The sequence below is a fragment of the Capra hircus genome, chromosome 1, assembly GCF_001704415.2.
Source record: "Capra hircus breed San Clemente chromosome 1, ASM170441v1, whole genome shotgun sequence".
In the NCBI taxonomy this organism is placed as follows: Eukaryota; Metazoa; Chordata; class Mammalia; order Artiodactyla; family Bovidae; genus Capra; species Capra hircus.
In genome coordinates, this window is record NC_030808.1 from 115122593 (window position 1) to 115144446 (window position 21854).

Below are 21854 nucleotides of genomic sequence, written 5' to 3' on the forward strand. Positions count from 1 at the left end.
CACACTGCTTCTGTGAGAAAATGCTTTCTAAATGATTAAAACTTTGGAATATGGCATTTTTTTTAATACATTGGGGAATAGCTATATGGTTTACACAGTGACCACTTATTTAAGATGATTAATTCAAAATGTTTTCCTACATGGCCATACATTTAAAAGAAACATATCTGAAAGTTGGTGGCAGCATTCTTGCTGCCATTTTGTGTTCACTTATTGATTCATTTGTTGACTTAAAATATAATTACTTTTGAGTATCTATTGCTTTAGGCCCAATGCTGCAAATCTGTCTGATACATTAATTTTTCTTCTAAAGCACTGCTGTTCAGGTGTTTTCTTTGCTGAATCTTTGGGATGTGGATATATAAATTAAGAAGTAATGTTTTACAGGAAAGTTGTTAAAAGTATAGGCAGTGAAATCAGGTTACCAGGCTTGGAGTTCACCTTTTACTGGTTGAATGACTTCACATACATCACTTAACTCCTCTATACCTCAGTGTGACCGTAAGAGGAACGGCTGTGATACTGGTAACTCTTCAAAGAGTATTGGTGAGGACTTAATACTATGAAAAAATTAAAAGCACTGAAAATACCAACCATCATAGAATGATTCTTAATAAATAATAACTGATTTTATCTTGCTTCATACAGAGTAAATAAGAGTAACATATATCTTCAGAAGCAGCAGAAACAGGGATCAGAGTAAATACAGATTCTTTTGTCAAAATCATTTGAGACCTGTTTTTTATGACTTACATTCTTGTTATATTCCAGTTATAAATATTTAACTGTGCATATAAATATGTACTGGCAATAGGAAAAATAAAAGAGCAAACAATTTTTTATTCTGCATTAGTAAAAATCAATCCATTTGTATTATGATATGCTAGATTTTATTGACTAAATACATCATGATTTGAAAGGGAAAAAAGAAAAAACAACTCTCATTAGCTAGGACAGGAAAAGTGATGACAGGTTTACCAAGATAAGAAGATACAAGTTTCTCTTCAGAAGTGATCTCTCTTCAACCATTCCCATACCCAGGTGCTTTTCAGAGGGGTTAATTGATTCTGGAAGTTTTCTGGGAGGAAAATAATTCTCTCTAACTCTCCATCACAGTGACTGGCCTCCTGAATATCCATTTCCCTCCTCCTACCTAAACTACCCAGAGGCATGGTTTCAATCAGGGCAACAGTTAAGAATACAGTTTCCAGCCCTCCCTGCTACCAGTAAGAAACTAGGATAAATCACTGGGCAGAGCTTAAAAGACTTTTGCTAAAAAGAGCCTAAGTGGACCAGGCAGTGGCTTTTTTGCGCATGGCTCTTCCTGCTTCCTAGAATGCAGAAATGATGGCTGGAGCTGCAATGGCCATCTTACGATTTTTAAATAAACCTATGGTTGGAAGACATGTGCTCCTTGAGACCTAAGGGTGAAGAAATCTAAGTTCCAATGACTGCAGAGTCATCACATAGGCCTGGACAATCTACTGAAATATAAATCCTTAATCTGTTTATGCCTTGGGCTTCCCTGGTGGCTTAGCCAGTAAAGACTCTGCCTGCAATGCAGGAGACCTGGGTTCAATTTTTGGGTTGGAAGATCCCCTGGAGAAGGAAATGGCAACCCACTCCAGTACTCTTGCCTGGGATATCCCATGGACAGAGGAGCATGGTGGGGTATAGTCCATAGGGTACCAAAGAGTCTAACAAGACTGAATGACTAAACCACCATCACATGATAGAGGAAAGGTTTCTCTGTTACTCAATGTTAAATGTAGTTCCTTATGGACAAAATGTCTAAATGATTTCTATATGACTCTAGAGATAAATGTAAAAAGGGATCTCACCAACAGTTCTTATGTTGGGCATGTAAGAAGCTGTAAAGAACTTGGGGATAAAACAAGAATAATACTGATCAGACATGGCCAAGGCTGAAAGGTATTCAAGAGAAGGCCTTTCAATCAGATTATAATGTGTGAGTTATAACTATTAGAATTTTTCAAAACAAGTCCTTATAATACAGAAAGTTTTATCTCTAACAACAAACCAAATGCTATCTCAAAGTTTAAATCTGTCAAAAATGTGCCACAAGAGTATAAGTAACACTGTAGGTGATGTGCATTTGATGTTATTTATATAGGAAAAATAGTATTAAAACTCTATAGTTTGTCATAAATAAATTTTGGAATAAGATGTCCTCACCAAAATTACTCTTGTTTATAGTGAAATTCACCAAGAAATCACTACTCTAACAATCTGTTATACTTTAAGCAACTAAGTATTTCTAACAAGCCTTTTCAGTTGCTTTTACTGAAGCTTTGGCATATTATTAACCAGCATCTGGGGAGGGAGATGGGAGGAAGGTTCAAGAGGGAAGGAATATATGTAAACCAATGGCTGATTCATATTGAGGTTTTGACAGAAAACAACAAAATTCTGTAAAGCAATTATCCTTCAATTAAAAAATAAATTAATTAAAAAAAATAACCAGCATCAGTGCTAAATTAAAGACCGTCTACTTAGTTACCCATTTTCACTGACATAATTTTTGGCCTTGTTAACATAGAAACTGCTGCCCTATCTACAAGCACAAAATGTGTTTCTGCTAAAGTTAAAAAAAAAAAAACCACTTCAAAATTTGCTCAATAGGATCTCTTTGTAAGAAAATAAGAAGCTTTGTCTACGTCTGTGGGAAGGCAGAGACATTGCTCAGCATGAAAGGTAACAGATTAGTGATGTTGATAGCTGAAATCCTCTACTTATCCTTGGCAAGGAAAATGACAGCATTTAAGCTTCCCAAACTAGGTCCCTAGGTGTCTGCGCTGAGTCTGAGAAACATTCAATTTCTCACCTCTCGCGTGAACTGGGCGCATGTCACACACTTCCTGAATACAAGATTTACCCCATGCTGCACAGGCTTTTTCAAGTCAGTAACAGCGGTCAGTAACAGCCCTGTTTGTACACGGAATCATTTTGAGGCCATTTGTGGAATCAGACTTTTATGTACGTTCTGAAGTACAATTAAAGTTTGAACTCGATTATCAGTGTCACACTGCTTTAGGTTTAAACTGTTTTTAGTTTTGCCGCACACAAAAAATGAAACAAGATTAAATACAAAAAAGAAAAAACAGAACTGTACCAAAATCTTACGAAGAAAAAAAAAGAAGCTTTTAGTGCCTTACATATCATGATTTAAAACATGCCTTGAAATTTGTCCAGAAGTTTAAAAATCTTTACCTCTTTAAAAATGTTACTCTAAAAAAAGTCAAACCATAGAATATAAATAGGTAAATGAATAAAGTTTTAAGTATTACCAAAGCAGCTGCAGCTATTGAGAATTTCATTAAAGAAAAGTTCGTGTCAGAGTTGATGACATCACACTTGGCACATTTACAGGGTGTTCTTTACAAAGTTGTGAAGTTTCTGCTTAGAAAATTTAACTTAAACTTTAACATGCTACACATTGCTACACAAATTATGCTCATAGTCAGTTCATCTCTTAAGTCATTAGAGGGTAACAAGGAAGTCCTGTCAACCTGTCACTGAAAGACACACTGAATATATACCTACAGAGTTACATGTACACACAATATAATACTCTGTCAAAGTTGTAATATCACATGGCAGGTGCCCTTAACAAAAGACAATGACAACAAATTCTAAGTAAAAGTTATTCCAAATAAGAGCCTACTAGATCAAAGTTTTAATTCAAAAGTAGATGTTTAGCCTAAAACTTGCAGATATCATTTTGTCAGGATTATCAGTTAAATTGGTTTAAAAGACACACAGAAAGATTATACAAGGATTTGGAGCTAAACTGAAGATAAAAACTGGGCTAACAATGGAAGATTTCTAAAATCTAACTGTCAACAGCTTGAGACCACTTTACTAGGTCCATTCATGCCTGTCCCCACATAACCATCTAGAAACTTGGTCCAGAAACTTGGTTTATTTGTATTTCTAACTTTGGGTTTTCTAGTTGTTCATTTACCTGTATGTTCACCTATCTGTGTGTCTTCTAATGGCTAATTTTATTATTTCATATATTATGCCATGTCTTCAGAGGGACCTTAAACGCATCTACCTGGCACTTGATTCCATGGCACTTCGTAGTAGAATCTGGTCTCCGATGTGTCTATGATAAATTTGATCAGCTGGGCTAACTGTACACACAAACGTGTAAAATGAACAAGGAATTATCTTATAACAAAATTGCCTAATTTGATAAGAGAACAAGGGACTAAACTTTTCAAAGGTAAAAGAGTTTTGCTAGATTTTTAGAAAATAAATACTAAAGGTTATATTCCCCCCTACCCTAACACCTGAAAGATAAATGGATATTTGAACAAAGAAAAATTCCATAAGCTATAGTGTATTTCTGCTGACCAGATGAGTGAAAGCTTACTTTTTAAAAAACTTGGCATCACATTGAAATACATCCTGTAGGCCTTCTTTATATCATCAACTATTTAATTTTAGTTAAGAAATTATTACCAAAGAAAAAAAGTAACTTGCCATTAACTACTCTGAATCATTTCTGAAACATAATATTCTAAAAGCAGCTTACAGCGTGGACATTTTCCTTTTGACATATTTCTCTTTTGGTATCCCTTTTATAAGCCGTAAGGGGAAGGGAAAATAAAACCCTCTCCAGCATTAAATAAAACACCTTTTCTGATGTTCAGACTACCTAAAGCAATAAAACACTCAAACCTCGAATTCGTACAAAATTTAACTCTCAACATGAATATACTTTGTTGTAAATTAATACTGCAAGTGTAAAAGCAAAATTAAGTGAGAAAAATGAAGCACTTAAGACACATGATTTAATTTATAAATGAGTACTCATTATTATAGCTTTTGCTCTATTTATTGCTATCTTTCTATTTCGTGACTTGTTTCTGTACAATATTTCTCATTATTATATATTCCCATTTTATTTAGCAACACATTTACTGGGATACAGAACTCTATGTTTTCATGTAGTAAATGCATCTAAGTTAATTATTTAAACTTTAAAATTACCACTGTGCAACTAAAATGCTACCATAGCTGATTTTCTTCCTATTCCCTTTAGAATATGCCAATTTGATTTCTTCTACATAAATACTTTCTTGAACTGTTTGACTTCTGTTTTTAATGAAATGAATTCTCCTCCTCTCTGTAGAAGTCTGCTATAAACCTAAGTCACCTGGGAGCCTGGCCAAAGTCTGAAACAGCACAGCTGAAGGGTACAGCCATTTCCCAGGGTCCTCTCAGAGAGTATTTGGTTTGCTTTCCTAACTTGCTAAAAATAGGAGATTACACAGGCTACCTCCATCTCAGGGCTCAAGAACTCACAAAAGGCTAGACTATGGATTGGAGCAATACATAGAACACATTTTATTAAAGAAGTCAGGATATTACAAGTTTTCTAAATTCCTTCCGTTTACTCTCTGAAACAAAACAAATGATCCAGCGGTTACTGGCATGGAAACCTCATAATGCTCCCAAATTTCAGAACTTCAGGCATGAGTCACAGAATTACTTTAACTGTTTTAAAATATGTTTTTGATCTATTTTAGCCACAAAGTCAAACACAGGAAGACTACTACCTAAAAGGTAGGATTCTAAATACTGTATCAAGAATCACATGTGTTAGTTACAAACATACACACATATAGATGACACATGGTTTTTGAAACATGAATACCTAATTAACGCATTTCAAAAATTTTAAATTAATTTTTAACAGAGTCATTTCACTAACACTTAAGAAGTTGCTGTCATTCTGGGGATGAAGCCCCACCAGAAATAAATTTGTGTTTATTTTTCTTCTTCTTATTCAAATGGAAATATTTTACTACATTTTAGATGCTATAAATTAAATTTCCATTTCTCTTAGAAAGAACAAAGAGTATGGACAACGTTTGCACTGATTAGCTGCTATAACGAGTTCATTTCAAAAGTAAATTTAAAATCTTAAAATTGTTATTTGAAAAATTCCTTGATGCGGCAGTCGAATCCTGTTAACCACACAGCATGTCATTAAGCAATGCTGCCGCTTTGCTCAAAGGGGGACTGTTCTGTGGCCACAAGTGAGTAGCAACTAAAAAAATATTTTGAGAGGGGAAAATAGCAACTGAATTTTAATGTTTCACAATGCTTCCAAATTCCGTGGAGGCAGGTCTTCTGTGAAACCACTCAATGTCACAGCTAAGTTTAATGTCCTTCGTTTTTCAGCTAACAGTGCACCATCAACTGTCTGTGGGATTAAAAATTGGATTTAGTAGTAATTGGGTCAAAACAGGGTTACTTACGGACAAAGCTGGTTATTGACAAGCATAATTAGCCTTTTGCCCCTCATTTTATGGTCCCAGTCTCTAATTACACCTAAATTCAGTTGGCAGAATTTAGGATGACACACTCACATGGTACAACTACTGTGTGCCCTTCAGGGATGCCTTTCAAAACAAGAGGGAAAAAAAGGCCCAGGGGTAATTTATAACTTTTGCTTATTGATCTTTAGAACTATGTCATTAAGAACAACCTAACATTATATTTTTCTTGTTGTTAATGCTTTCTTTTGTATTCTACTTTGAAGATAATATCCTTGAGTCTTTGGTGAAAACTTTAGCAAAGTGAGCAGGACAAACTGATCAAAAAGCAATTTACTGAAATAGTTAACTCACAACTTAACTCATAACACTGGGGTGAGATATGAGTTAACTTATATGTTAAATACTTCAGTTAATTTTCCCCTATGGTATCAAAGAAAAATTTTTATAGCACCTTTTTTTTTTTGCATCAGACAAGATATGTCTATGAAACCTTCACTTCTATATATCTGTCAAAATGATAGCAACCGCCTTCTCAAAGTTTCAGAGTGAATTACACCTGCATATTAATATTCAAAGGCAATTCAATTAAACCAAGTATGTAGAGAGTACCCAGGAATCTTCACATATGTAGTCTTGACCTTACACATCAAAATAAAGACATGTATGCTATCTTTTAAAAGACTCACTTTCAAACTTGATACCTGAAATACGAATCCAATGACATTTTTGAATGTCAAAATATACTAAACTGAATGTGCTAGTATTATGGTACCCACAATAGCTAACGTTTTACAGTCTGGCTGATACTGTTACAAATAAATAATAATAAGCAGGACCTAACAGGAAAAAAAACTGCTAGATTACTTCACATTTGAATTTTAGAAACAAAAAAGTCCAATTAATAATAGTACTTTTTATAGAGTTTCCACTGATTTATAAAACTCACATTCAACCAAGTTTATGCCTCTGACAGTATACTATAAAAGCAGTTCAGAACCTTACTTCTAGTTATATTTTCCACAAAATGCATTGCTCCTGGCCTTAAAATAATATGCTCATATAATAAAAAGGAAATCCATAATGTCAAAATATTAATATAAAAAGTCTATCCAAGTTTAGCTGACAAAATCTGCTTTTCTTTTACAACTGTTCAGCACGTTTTCAAACAAGCAAAAACAAACCATCCCCATCTAGCCACTGCTATAGCCCCATATACAGTCTATGCATATGCTGACACATACATGTATCTATATTTACTATTTCTCTAGACTGACTTAGCCAGTACTAAGTAAAAAAAGTAGGCTCACACTTTCTGCTCTAGGAAAAAAAAATCACAGCATTAAAGATAAAGTTATCATAACAAAGTTTGGCCAGACTTGGCTCTATTGCTTCTCAATAAAGTCTCCCACCCCAACATCATCAAGAAGAAGACACCGTATAATTATTAACAAAGCAATCCATAATTCCAAACTCAGTGGACTGCATGTCCATATTCCCTTTATTCAATTATTGCGTATCCTTAAAATAATATAATATTTACTCACTTTCAATGAATCAAAGCAGGCGATTACTCGTCCATTTTCAACTTGGCAGCTTTTCGAAGGATGTGCAAATTTACATTCCGTGTCTGGCCGTGAGCAAGTCCCCCTTTGGAACTCTCTACATACTTCCAGTGTTAGCCATTTTGTGTCCCGAATTGGTGTGACACTAACAGCCATGTTTAGATTTTACAGGTAGTTAAAATTTTCAGTGAAACCAACAAACCCAACCCCCCTCAAAAAAAAAAGTAACAACCAAAAAAAAAAGAAAAGAACTGAACTGATAAAACTGTAAAATGATGAAAATGTCCCCTCCAAAATACTTTTCCCCCACTCCCTGCTTTAAAAGTACATGGAAAATTGTGTTCTCAATATCAAGGAAAAGATCTCCCACTAGAAATTCACAGCATGAAACTGTTAATTCAAAGAGGTTTTGGTTTTTAGAGAAATACTAGGATCGTAAGTAGATGAACGTTTAAAAGTAGGGCCTCGAATCAGCCTTGTGCTCTCAGTAACCCCTTCCCAGTGCCAATTTGGAGCCCAAAATGCAAGCATGAAAACGTGGCAGACCCTCTGACACCGAATTTCCAAGCTGCTTTCAGCAAAGTTGTCTGAAAGGGAATCTCCTCACAGCTGAATTTGCAGTGGAGTCTGGTGGTGCAATCGGTATTGATTAGTTTGGCATAGACAGATGCAGCAGTTTAGAGCAAAATCGAGAAAATGATTTTGTTTTTCCTTCTTGATTTCCTGGCAGAAGATATCTTACTTTTTCAGCAAACTTTTCTTTTAAAACTAAAGCAGCCTAGGGCAATGCCAGATACTTAGAGCTTTTTTCTTGATTATAAGTAGAAATGGGGGTGTCTGGGCTAGAGGTGGAGGGTGGATGTGCTGTCGTCACAGTCTAGCTGGCAGCAAGCAAGGCAAAAGCAGAGACTGCTCTAGAAGCGGTTCCAAGCAGCAGAGACGTCAGGAAAGGCACTTCTTAGTACCAACCTGTAGAAAAAAGAGATAGGTTAAGATTTACTAAGTAGCTCTTCACTGATGTCCTAAGACAGTATCACAACCTTGCCATGTGCTACCAGACTAAGTCATATTCAAGCCAGCCTTCCTCTCTCCCTCTCTCTCTCCACACACACACACACACACACACACACACACACACACACACACACACACACACACTACTTACAGTGAGGCATATTGCAGCCAGCCATCGTAGATTTATTAAAAAAAGGGGCCGTTTCCCCTTGTGAAGCAATGCATGATAGAGAGATAACCAATCACAGATAGTGTTGCAGCAATATTCTGGGCAGAAAGCCAATAGTGTGGGTTGTCTTATGAAAGGTCGCGCCTGTCAGACGTTCATTACTATGCTATAAGCACAGAAAATGTCCATCAGATCTGACTTATTCCACTGCAAGAGGACGAGCATGTGGGTTTTGAATTTACCCAACATGCAGTTAGTGGACTAAACCATGTTAGTTTCAAAACAGCTTCCCAAACAAGTCCAAGCACTTGAAATCATTACCAAGAAATAAAAAGCAAGGCTTAAAAATTGCAGCCGACTTCCAAGCTGCTTTCCCTCTGGCTCTGCGCAGGGACAGGCACTGAACAGCCTGCTCCTGCTGTCCTGACACGTGAATAAAAAAGGAAAGGGGTGTTTACAAATGGTACATTCTCCTGACCTATCCAATTCACTTCCTTCTCCAGCCTAAGTCCTGCCCCTCCACTGAAAGTGGCACTCCTACTGTAAAACTATTCCATTCAGCCTGCAGACACTTTGTCAATATATCACAGGCAGGCGAGATATGAACAAAAGCATCCTTTATTTGAACCATTTTTTAAGCAGAAGCTGAGGTCATGTGGGGGAAATAAGGAGTGCAGTGTTGTCAGTGTGTCTGGCAAATCTGAAGTCAACCTCAAGGGAGAAAGTGATTCCATCGCAGAAACATTAAATATTAAGTGAGCAGTTTGATTTGGGCAGTATGATGCATTTCAGAGGTACAAATGAAGCCAGAGGGTGGGGGTTGGAGGGTGAGGGACCCCCCTATTGCCTAAAGATCTAGTAACTCGGCACTACAAGACCATTCCCTATATACAGCAGGGCATTTTTGCTTTTAACAACTTACTTTCAATCAGAATGGGAAAACTTTCCCAAAAAGGCTTAGTAGTTACAGAACAGCATACATATTATTTTTTCCTTTTTGAATGCTACCAAAGGAAACAAGGCTTCAATAACTCTAGAAGTTTCACACTCCAAAGAGGCAATGACAGTATAATAAATAGTATCTGATTACTTCTTCCAGGGCCAAAAATGGCCAACGGGTATATAACATATTTATAACTTGGAAATTAAAATACAGAATATGAATATATATACACATACATATAGATAAAACATGGATACATAGCAGAATTTTTTTAAATTTGTTTTAAGATTAATACTGCCATTTTTAACATTTTTTAAGAAACTACCAGATACTAGGTTTAGAAACTATTGTAAATATTTTTTTACAAAAAGCCACAACTTTTGAGAAAGATTTTTTTAAAAATTCATACTGATGCTCCAGAAGTATTTTTGGTTTCAAAAAATTTTCTAGTCCTAATTCCTGGTTCCGTAGTAACAAAGCCAAGTTAGTCACAAACTCTAAGACTTATTCACCTTCCTTAATATTTGCTCCGCATTCAAAACTTCTTGACGGCCTCATGCTGTGAGTATGTACCACAGATGTGGTCGACATCTCTTTTGTCTCTCTCTCTGCAACCACTGCCTCCTTTTCTTCCGGGTCATGCTCAGTCCTGTCCGACTCTTTAGGACCCCACAGACTGTAGCCTGCCAGGCTCCTCTGTCCACCTAATCATCCTGGTAAGAATACTGGAGTGGGTTGCTATTTCCTCCTCCAGAGGATCTTCCCAGCCCAGAAACTGAATCCCTATCTCCTGCATTGGCAGGCAGATTCTTTACCACTGAGCCACCTGGGAAGCCTACCAACATGTCACTTCCTCCAAGACGCTATCAAGACGTCACTTCCTTCACCCTCACCCACCCATATATTAACACTGCCTCCTCCCAATCACCTCTGCTCCCCAATCTGTCTGATTTGCATTTACATGACTGATCCATGAGACGGCATGTTCCCAAGGCCAGAAACAATCTTATACACCTTAGAAACATTAAGTGTCTGGCTTAGCGACGGAAAACAGGTGGAGCCGTATAAACTTTGGTAAATTAAATGATCAATTTTGACTTCAGAACTGCCATTAACTTTACAGCACAAAAATACACAAATACATGCAGGAACACACCCCTATAAACACATACGAACACGCACAAACACGAACTTGAAAACACACACATACCCATTATTGCCTCCATAAGTTACTAGGTTCTAGGGTCACTCAGGCTGCCTCACTGCCTAGGAATCCTCCCTGTGGCCTGGACCGCCCCCTCTGACACCAGCTTTTCTAAAATTTCCTCACTACCAAGTCCCTCCTCCTTTGTGTTCCTCTCACTATCAATAATGGATACGATCTTACATGTCACAAATATTTCACAATAAAAATAGCAGCTCTCAGGCATGAACTCTCTCTCACCTTCCTACCACCCATCTTTAAACTATCTTTTTGTATCTTTCTTCTCAGTCTCCCAGTTTTCTCTTCTACTGCCCAAGGTTAAGCTGCTACCTTGACTGGCTCCTTCTTCAGTCCTCTTCCCCTCTAAATTCCTGCTATATATATTCCTGCGTTTCCTCTTAGCTCTTAAAGTGCTAACGGAGCTCTAAAATGGGAGGGGTGACATGGCAGGAGGAAGAGGACCTTGCCTAGTTATACATCACCTCTCTCTAATGTTCCTAATTCATCATTCCCAAACAAAAGTCTGAAGAGTCACCTACCTGAGCTCTTGCTTGCTCCTCCTCCATTCACTTTTAAAAATGTATCCGTGTAACCTGCACAACTATTACCTTACTGCTCAGCGACAGTCATCAATGCTCCCATCAAAGCCAAATCTAAAGACTGCACTGCTGCTGCTGCTGCTAAGTCGCTTCAGTTGTGTCCGACTCTGTGCGACCCCCCAGACGGCAGCCCACTAGGCTCCTCTGTCCCTGGGACTCTCCAGGCAAGAATACTGGAGTCCTTATCATTACTTGACCTCTTAACAGCATGCTGTACAACTCCCACTTTCTCCCTTCCCTTGTTTTAAACTGACACATTTTATCTTTTTTGGTCTCTCCCCACCCTGCACCTCCACCTTCCCAGGGAGAGAGGGGCTGTGGGTTCTTAGCATACACCATCCAGGTGGGAGCCCCTGAAACTTGTTACATGCTAAACCTTTGGATTGACACATACTTCTTCATCCCTTCTTGTTTAAACTGCTATTCAAACATCTTCTTCTCTAAGAAGGCTATGCTAACTCTGCTAAACATTCTACCCTTTACAATATTCTTAGTACTTTGTATCTCTTGGAACTTTTGTCCCCCAGGTTATAAATTCCACAACAACAGGGTGTTTATCGCCACTTTTTTTTTTTTTAACCCAGTCCCTGGAACATGATGTTTTTTAAAATGTTTAAGAATAATTTTATTCAACCTATTAGAAATAAACATGTTTATGAGGACGTGTCCAACCCTGAGGAAAGTTTCATCACGATCTATGAGATCCAAACAATAAGGAAAGGCAATGGCATGGCACGCACAGGAATAACTTCACTGCTTGGGGTAACCCCCAAGCAGTATTTATGTATTGTATTTATGTCTAAATACAACTACAAAATCCATTTCTAGTGTTGTTTTTCTCTTCTACCATCTTACAGACTTAGTTGTACTCAAGCAACAAAATATACCTTAATTACTAAAATGCTTACAAATGGGTGTTCTGATTATATTTTCTGTAGCAGAGCAGTTCTTTTAAGTCAAAAAGTATTACTGAAAAAATATAGCTATGTATTTTTAAGCTGAAAATACTATTATAAAATGTATTAGTCGAGGTGATAATCAAAATATTTATAATTAGCCAGACATGGACAAGTGAGCGATCAGATTGTACACTGACCTTCATGAAATACTCCAGCTACACTGATAATACGTGTTTCAGCCTTCAACACAGGGAACTGGGGGTAAGGAACTCATATCTTACCTGAAAAACATGTATTTGAGTAAACTGCTGATATCAGAATGCTATCTTGTAATCTTTTCCTTTATTCAAACATGATTTCAGGGAAGACCAGAAATCTTCATAATTTTAATAAATTAAGATTTTATAGGATTTGGACCAATACTTCAGTGGTAATGGATTTTTTGTTCTATATAGAGATAATATTTAAATGTGTATGGGTATTGTGCAGACTGTAGGAATCCTTGCAAATGTATCACCCTAAAAATATGTATTGTTTGCAAATAATTATTGAGAGAAGCACTGCTACTGTAAAGGTATCAGCTAACAGGTAAACGTCTCCTGAGGTAAGATTTTGACTGATATTTCAATATATAATAAACTTCCCTGAACAAAGACAAAGAAATGGAGAATTTAACTGTTTTCAGTGAGAATCACAGTTTAACAACCTATATATGTTTTTAAGGTAAAGAGCCTTCTTTTACCTATTGATCAAATTCAAAACAGTAAACTATAGAGTTCCTTAAATCATGTGACACGTTCTATTGATACAAACAACCAGAGTCCTCCCAAGAACCAAGATCAGTTTCTCCTTAAGTGATATCAGAATTCACATGTATTTTCTACTTTAAGGGAAATGGAAAGGAAAGAATAAAATATAAAGACAGAAGAAAAGAAACCAAAAATAGGATAAAATATAAACAGAAAAAGCCTGAGGAAGTACAAATAATTACTCTTACTAACAGTGGATTTGCTCCCTGGAAGAAAAGTTATGAGCAATCTAGACAGCATGTTAAAAAGCAGGGATGTTACCTTGCCAACAAACGTCCGTCTAGTCAAAGCTATGGTTTTTCCAGTAGTCATGTATGGATGTGAGAGCTGGATCATAAAGAAAGCTGAATGCCAAAGAATTGATGGCTTTGAACTGTGGTCCAAAACAAAGATTCCTGAGAGTCCCTTGGACTGCAAGGAGATCCAACCGGTCCATCCTAAAGCAAATCAGTCCTGAATATTCATTGGAAGGGCTGATGCTGAAGCTGAAACTCCAATACTTTGGCCACCTGATGCAAAGAACTGACACACTGGAAAAGACCCTGATGCTGGGAAAGATTGAAGACGGGAGAAGGGGGCGTCAGAAGATGCGATGGTTGGATGGCATCCCCGACTCTATGGACACGAGTGTGAGTAAGCTCTGGGAGTTGGTGATGGACAGGGAAGCCTGGTGTGCTTCAGTCCATGGGGAGGCAAAGTGTCAGACATGACTGAGTAACTGAACTGAACTGAACAGTGGATTATTACATGTGCATGCCCAATGGTGTCTGACTCTTTGTGTCCCTATGGACTATAGCTCACCAGGCTCCTCTGTCCATGGGATTTTCCAGGCAAGAATACTAAAATGGGTTGCCGTTCCCTACTACCGGAGATCTTCCCAATTCAGGGATCGAACTCAAGCCTCCTGAGACTCCTGCACTGACAAGCAGATTCTTACCTCAGTGCCACCTGGGAAGCCCTTAATAGTGAATGCATTCATATAAATATCTATTTAAGGGCTGCATACATAGTACAATACAGGATAAACAGACACAAGGAATAAGACTAAAAATCTGTTTTGGAGAACTGGTTGGCCTCTATGAGCAAGGTTAAACTTCCTAGTCACAAATGTTCACTAGTCATTTCAGTTCTTCTGGACCAATTATAGGCAGATTGGTTCTACATGCCAGAGTAGTTAGCTGGGAATTCGGGGGACTTTTTTCATAAGTTTTGATTATGAAATGTTACATATTGAGGAAGTTAACTTAGTAATTATTTGAGTTTGTTTTTTTTTTTTTTTTAACTTACTAAGAAAGTTTCAAGTTAACTGGAAGAGATGGCCAACTTTGCTGAGTGTGCTTGGAGCTGACGAGAAGAGGAGCCTTGTCCGCCTTGCCCAAAACCGTAACTTCTCTCCCTGGTTCACTGGTGTCGACAAGTCTGCAACTAGCAATGCATCACTTCAGTAAACTAAGTTAGCTCACAGCACAATTTTGCCCATGGCTCTTCCCACATATTAACAGAGATTTTGGTAAACAAATAACTAAGCATTTCTGGAGGCTATATAGCTATTTCTCTACTCACAAGGGACTAAATAGAGTAACAAAGTCGTTTATTACATAGGAAAAAAACTATGTTCTGAATGGGTTAATGCAATCTTCACCAATATTCAACTCCATATAACAAAAAGCTAAGATCAGTGTTTCTCAGTGAGGGGGAAGCACCCTAGTGGCAGCACCCATGGTGATTTTCAGTGATGCAGAAACAACATAATTTTAATAGATGCATCAGAATGCTAAAACAAGCTTGCCAAAGCGTGTGGATATGTAACTTAGGAAGAAGGTAAAGTATAACAAAAAGAATTTAAGGAATAATAGTAAATATACTGGTAAAAATCATAAAGAATATGTGCAAATAACTGAAGTTTTAGATAAATTGCTGAGAAAAAAGATAACTTTCAACCACAAATCCTCCAGAATGGCACAGCAATAGGCAACGTGGCCTACTGGTCTGATGCTCTGCATTGTTTTGGGTGACAGGTTGCTTGCAAGGAAAGGACGATTATGTTTACCAACTCAAACAAGTAATCTAAGATCTATCAAAGCATTCCTTTAAGATGGTGATAAGGTTTGCTTCCCTAATCATCCAGTGGTCTCTTACTGGAAGGATACTAAAGGAAGTTAGTTAAGTGATGCATTGTTGCTAAAGATTAGAATTCCAAAAGCAAGCAAATAAACTTTCAAGTTAGAAAATGACTACTGTCCCTTTAAGGATTTATATTTAAGACAAAAACGAAACAGGAAGCCTCTATGCAGACAGTGATTAAAAAGTGAATTTTGAAATGATTCCTATAAAAGCCAAAATTATAAAACATAAAAAGGTATTAGGAGATATCAAGATGTCTTGCTGCATTTTGTAGCCTGAGCCACAAGTTTTGTACCTAAATGTGCCCTCTCCAGTCCCTACAGCAGTTTATTTTCCTAGAAGCTTTTTCAGCCCACTGTCAAAAGTAGGCAAACCTCTCTTCCTCTTAACACCAGCGCAGACTTGCCAGCCCCCTATCCTGCTTAATTCTTCTTCACAACGCTTGTTAGTATTTGGCATACTACAATGTACCTATTTCACTATCTGCTTATCACCTGTTTTTTCCATTAAAATGTAAGCTCTGTGACAGCAGGCAGGTGCCAGCTAGTTTCTTCACCAAACAGCCACCACTAACACAGCACAAGGTCCAGACTAAGCCAAGGATCAGCATTTGTGGCATGATAATATTTTTCTTAGTACATCTGAACACCAGTATACAAATATTTGCTACAAGCTATAATGACTAAACAATAGGTACACAGTTTAAATCACTGATAGGTCACCTTTATAACTGAATGAAATCAGCATCAAAGACCACTTACTGGAAAGAAAGCATAAGGAAAGGAAGTTAATTAACATAAAAGCATTTTTATACTTCCTTAATTGGGAAGTTGATGGAAGTCTTTTTAATCCACGAAATAATCTGAAATAGATACACACGGTTTTGCAAATTTTTAACATGTAAATAATTATCAATGCATTTCTGACAGAATCAGTCCTCGGTTCTGGCTATAGAAGGAAAATTTACTTTTTTTTTTTTTTTTTTTTTTTTTTTTGAGGATTCCAAACAGGCAGTCTTTTAACTTTTCCCTCTATTCCATAAGAAAGTATAACAACACTATGAATGCTACTTTATCATTCTTTGAGATAAAATACTAATCCTATTTAGTGTTTTATTTACTCTATATATTACAAAAAGATGAAGTTATCTTGTTACCCTTAGGTAGTCATTTCTGATCCGTCCATGTCATTTAATATTTCAAAATAATAACTAGGAAGTCAGAACACAACACTACAGTAAAATCAACAGTGTTGATATATGTGCAATGTGCTAAAAGACAGAAAAATCTAACTATTCTGGCAGTTTTCAGGAAGAATGGTTCATTAACCCAACTGAAATCTACCAATGTGAAATAAGCATGACAAAACTCTGAACATTACATGCAATGTGATACATCGTGATATTGTTATTTCCAGAGCAAAACTATGATCATGGACTTTGATTTTAAAGTTTACTTTTATGAGTTGTATTTTATTGGCCATAGTAACTAGGGGTCAAAATCTTAATTTTCCATCTCTATACCTTCTGAACAATATCACCGAGCTTCTTATTGAGGCTGGTGATACCTTCATCTAAAACATGTTTCAATATGATTTTATTGCTTGAGGAATGGTAGCAAAGTCACCCGTGCTTCCCTAATAACATTATCATATAACTTAAAAATAAGGATGAAGTTGATAAAGTTCAGTTCAGTTCAGTTCAGCCATTCAGTCATGTCCGACTCTTTGAGACCCCATGAATCGCAGCACGCCAGGCCTCCCTGTCCATCACCAACTCCCGGAGTTCACTCAGACTCACGTCCATCGAGGCTGTGATGCCACCCAGCCATCTCATCCTCTGTCATCCCCTTCTCCTCCTGCCCCCAGTCGCTCCCAGCATCAGTCTTTTCCAATGAGTCAACTCTTCGCATGAGGTGGCCAAAGTACTGGAGTTTCAGCTTTAGTATCATTCCTTCCAAAGAATATCCAGGACTAACAGGGATCAAGACCATCCCCATGGAAAAGAAATGCAAAAAAGCAAAATGGCTGTCTGGGGAGGCCTTACAAATAGCTGTGAAAAGAAGACAATCGAAAAGCAAAGGAGAAAAGGAAAGATATAAGCATCTGAATTCAGAGTTCCAAAGAATAGCAAAGAGAGATAAGAAAGCCTTCCTCAGCGATCAGTGCAAAGAAATAGAGGAAAACAACAGAATGGGAAAGACTAGGGATCTCTTCAAGAAAATTAGAGATACCAAGGGAACATTTCATGCAAAGATGGGCTCGATAAAGGACAGAAATGGTATGGACCTAACAGAAGCAGAAGATATTAAGAAGAGGTGGCAAGAATACACAGAAGAACTGTACAAAAAAGATCTTCACGACCAAGATAATCACGATGGTGTGATCACTCACCTAGAGCCAGACATCCTGGAATGTGAAGTCAAGTGGGCCTTAGAAAGCATCACTACGAACAAAGCTAGTGGAGGTGATTAACGAGAGACTTAAGGAAATATTCCCATATAACCCTGTATGTCAGTGAAAATTTGCTGCATATGAACCTCTTTGCCTCAATGTTCAACTTCCCTTACAAGGCAGAAATCATTCTCACAGCCAGTGGTCATTAAAAGATTTTCCATAATTAACCTATGCCCATTTTCCATTTGAGTAGGTCCAATCTAGCTAAATTATAAAATCAATATGTGAAGAAATGACAAAAACAATTTTTTAAAAATCTGGCCAAAAAATAAAGCATATCTCTATTAGAATCAAATAATCATAGCTATCACACTTCCCAACCCAGGGATGGAACCTACATCTCCTGTGTCTCCTGCCCTGGCAAGTGAAATCTTTACCACTGAGCCACCTGGGAAGCCCACTATCAACTCTATCTGAGCACACTAACTTGATCTTAACAGATGATTTAGAATGTAACCTCGTAAGCTCAACCTGGGAGATCTTACTGGCTTATTTCTATTGAAGACTGCCCAAAATCTGTTGCTTAATTATTAATCATTATGAGAAAAATATGTAAAATCTATGTGTATTAAAGAGGGTGGCGCTAGTGGTAAAGATCCTGCCTGCCAGTGTAGGAGACCCAAGAGACAGTGGATTCAATCCCTGGGTGGGGAAGACCCCCAAAGGAGAAAATGGCAACCCACTCCAGTACTCTTGCCTGGGAAATCCCATGGAGAGAAAAGCCTGGCAGGCTACAGTTCATGGGGCTGCAAAGAGTTGGACACAACTGAGCACGTATTTCTTCAACTTCAAAAAGATCTAAAAATAATTATTCTTCAGAATATAATGAATGATATCAAACATGAATATGAGATGCATCCTAATTAAATGAATTAATGGACATTATTTGAATGCATCCTAATTAAATGAATTAATGGACTTCTGATGACAAAACACAATACATACACATCCCCTTTTTTCCATTTAATCAGTAAAAATCCCCATCACATCAAAAATGCATCTTTTATTGCAAACTTTACAAATACTCAAGCCACAAAGGTACCACAGAGTTTAACATTATAATCCTAGGGATATTTCTACTGATTTATATATTTGATCTTAAAGATTACCTTTTGAACAAATAATCTCAAACATACATTTAATCATATACCAATGCCAACTGAATTTATTCCTAAAAACAATAAAATATTAGAATTTCAGTTTAATTTGAGCTTTCCTAAAAAAAAAGAAAAAATCACAAATTCACATACACTCACATGCATATAAGAATTAGGCTTTCCCTGACTAACAGTGAATCAAGACCCAGTTGTTTTTCCCTGGTTTAAAAAAGAGGAAGATATGTTTCAAAACAGACATGCATTAATAACTCATATTTTCACTTCAATGTAGCTGTATCTTCTAGGGAACATTCCACATAACACATGTACTAACTAAGCTAGGTCTCAGATGCTGAACAACAACAAACTATGCTAGTATTACTGCAGCTGCTATACAGTATAGCCAGAGCTTCAGAATTTATTTTGCAGAAGCCTAAGATTTAAACAAGCAGCTCCACAGTGGTAACAGGGAGGTATATTTTGTTGGTGCCTACCTCAACATTTATTAATTATAAGGCTTCATTTATAAAAAAGAAAAACACTGAAAGATTCTGCAAGTCTTAGAAATATAAGACTAACCAGATAAAAAGACAAAATTTGTCTCCCTGATTACTAAATTTATATTTGTACATAAATCATTTACCACACTTTCGTGCCACAACTCTAATTCCTTAAATTTCTAACATACTTAAGAACTGAAATCTCGTTACTTGCGCAATGCAGATCTAGAATCATGAGTCATTCATTCAGAGGAACTTTGCAGACACACACCAAAATGTATGTCCCATGAAGTTCACATTCAGAAAGAGATGTAAAATAAAATAAGGCAAAAAGTTAGACAGTGAAAATAAAGAATTCTCAAACTAGAAATGTAAAGGCCCAGAAGCAAATTACAAGTTGATAAACAGTTTATCTAAATTTTGAGTTTTCCTCCCTCCACACTTAAGACTATAATCTACATTATTTCAAAGTCAAAAAATTAACAATTTATGCTGTTAACTATGGTTCTGCCTTCTTTTGTGATCTAGAAGTATGGGTATAAGTACTCATTTGCTCAGCTGTGTCCAACTCTTTGCAATCCTATTGACTGCAGCCCACCAGGCTCTTCCGAAGCATGGGATTATCCCAAAAACAATACTGGAGTGGGTTGCCATTTCCTCCTCCAATGGGTATAAATGATAAGGCTATTACCCAGAAGAGATAGTAACATATAAGCTCAAATGACAGAAATCTCTAGCAAGTAGTTTATATGAATCACATACATTGCCTGCATGCTAAGTTCCTCCAGTCATGTCTGACTCTCTGCGACCCTATGGACTACTGCCTGCCAGGATCCCCTGTCGGACGGCATTCTTCAGGCAAAAATGCTGGAGTGAGTTGCCATGCCCTCCTCCAGGTAATCTTTCCAACCCAGGGATCAAACTCTTGTCTCTTACATCTCCTGCACTGGCCAAGCGCATTCTTTACCTCTAGCACCACCTGGGAAACTCTCACATACATTAACTCCATATATTTTTCTTTCTTTTTGTTTTTGGTTTTAGACATTGCCAAATGAATGGATTTTCACTGTTAATAAATTTAAATCATATGGAAGGGGTTATTGAGAATTTCTCATCTTTCTACTGCCAAATCAAACCCCCTCCAACCCCAAGCCACTATTATTAGCAAGCACTATTATTAGTGTGGTGTGTTCAGTCCTTTTTCTATGTATTATCACACACAAACGCACATCCACACATACAACACACATACACAGTTTCAATATATTTTTTTTTTACAGTAATGATGAAAACATACTAAGCATATTATCCTTTGGCTTGCTTTCTACAAAATATGTTAATGACCTTTCCTTATCAATAGAGATAGATTCACATAAATATTTTTTTAACAGTTATGTATTACTTTACTATATATCCATTTCTATACTAGTGGTCACCTAAATAAATGCCAATTTTTCATTATTTTAAGCAATACTGCAATTATATATACAAAACTATGCATACATTCGATTGGTATTAATAATACAAATACTTTGGACATAAAGTATATGCAAATATTAATTTTGAACTAAACATCAAACTTATTCTAAGAAAACATTTTATCATTACATACTTCTACCAGCAATTAGTAACATGTTTTTCTACATTTATTAAATTTGTGTTAAGGCCCTAAAAAAGATATTATCCTTCAAACCATATTGTAAATTTCCATTGTAAGAAAGGAGTAAAAGTTATATGTCTTTTTCCTATGTAGAACTTGAAGCCTTGTCTTTGTGTTTTGCTAAATATTTTTCGTTGTTTAGCACTTACATGGCAGTTAATCGATGGAAACATTTGTAAAATCAGTTGTTCAACTCCTGTTATTTCAAAATAAACCATCTTATTGCTAAGACAATTACTATATTTATATTTTACAATTATTTGCCAAAGAACAGGGGCCAGAGGTTTGAATAAATGTTTAAGTTGACAGAGTATCAAAACAAATATATAGCTTACCATTCTTTGCTTCTTAGTAAAAACAAAACATGTAGTTAACACTCTGTGGGACATGTTATATTAGGAAAATCTCTGACAGCACAATGTCATATGATTAAGGGAATGCTTTTTTTGCATGTTATTTCTACAAATGTCAGAAAATATCCTGCTTCCCCCTCTTCTTCTTTAGAC

The 21854-nt window shown here is 36.7% G+C and overlaps 1 protein-coding gene across 17 annotated transcripts in view; it reads right to left on the reverse strand.

The window, feature by feature from the left end:
• MBNL1 (muscleblind like splicing regulator 1) overlaps positions 1-21854 on the reverse strand; it is a 218483-nt gene that overhangs the window by 148267 nt on the left and 48362 nt on the right. For 14 of the 17 annotated variants that reach the window (XR_001918128.1, XM_005675421.3, XM_005675428.3 and 11 more), the window contains exon 2: positions 7859-8845. The exons of 1 other annotated variant lie outside the window; for it this stretch is intronic. Coding sequence is in view for 15 of the 16 variants with exons in the window: in XM_005675421.3 (XP_005675478.1) it covers positions 7859-8032 (174 nt within the window). In the remaining variant the exon portion in view is untranslated. Of the gene's footprint in view, positions 1-7858; positions 8846-9041; positions 9611-14800; positions 14950-21854 lie in introns of those variants that run through there. 2 more of the 17 variants (XM_018048793.1, XM_005675423.3) reach the window with 2 other exon arrangements.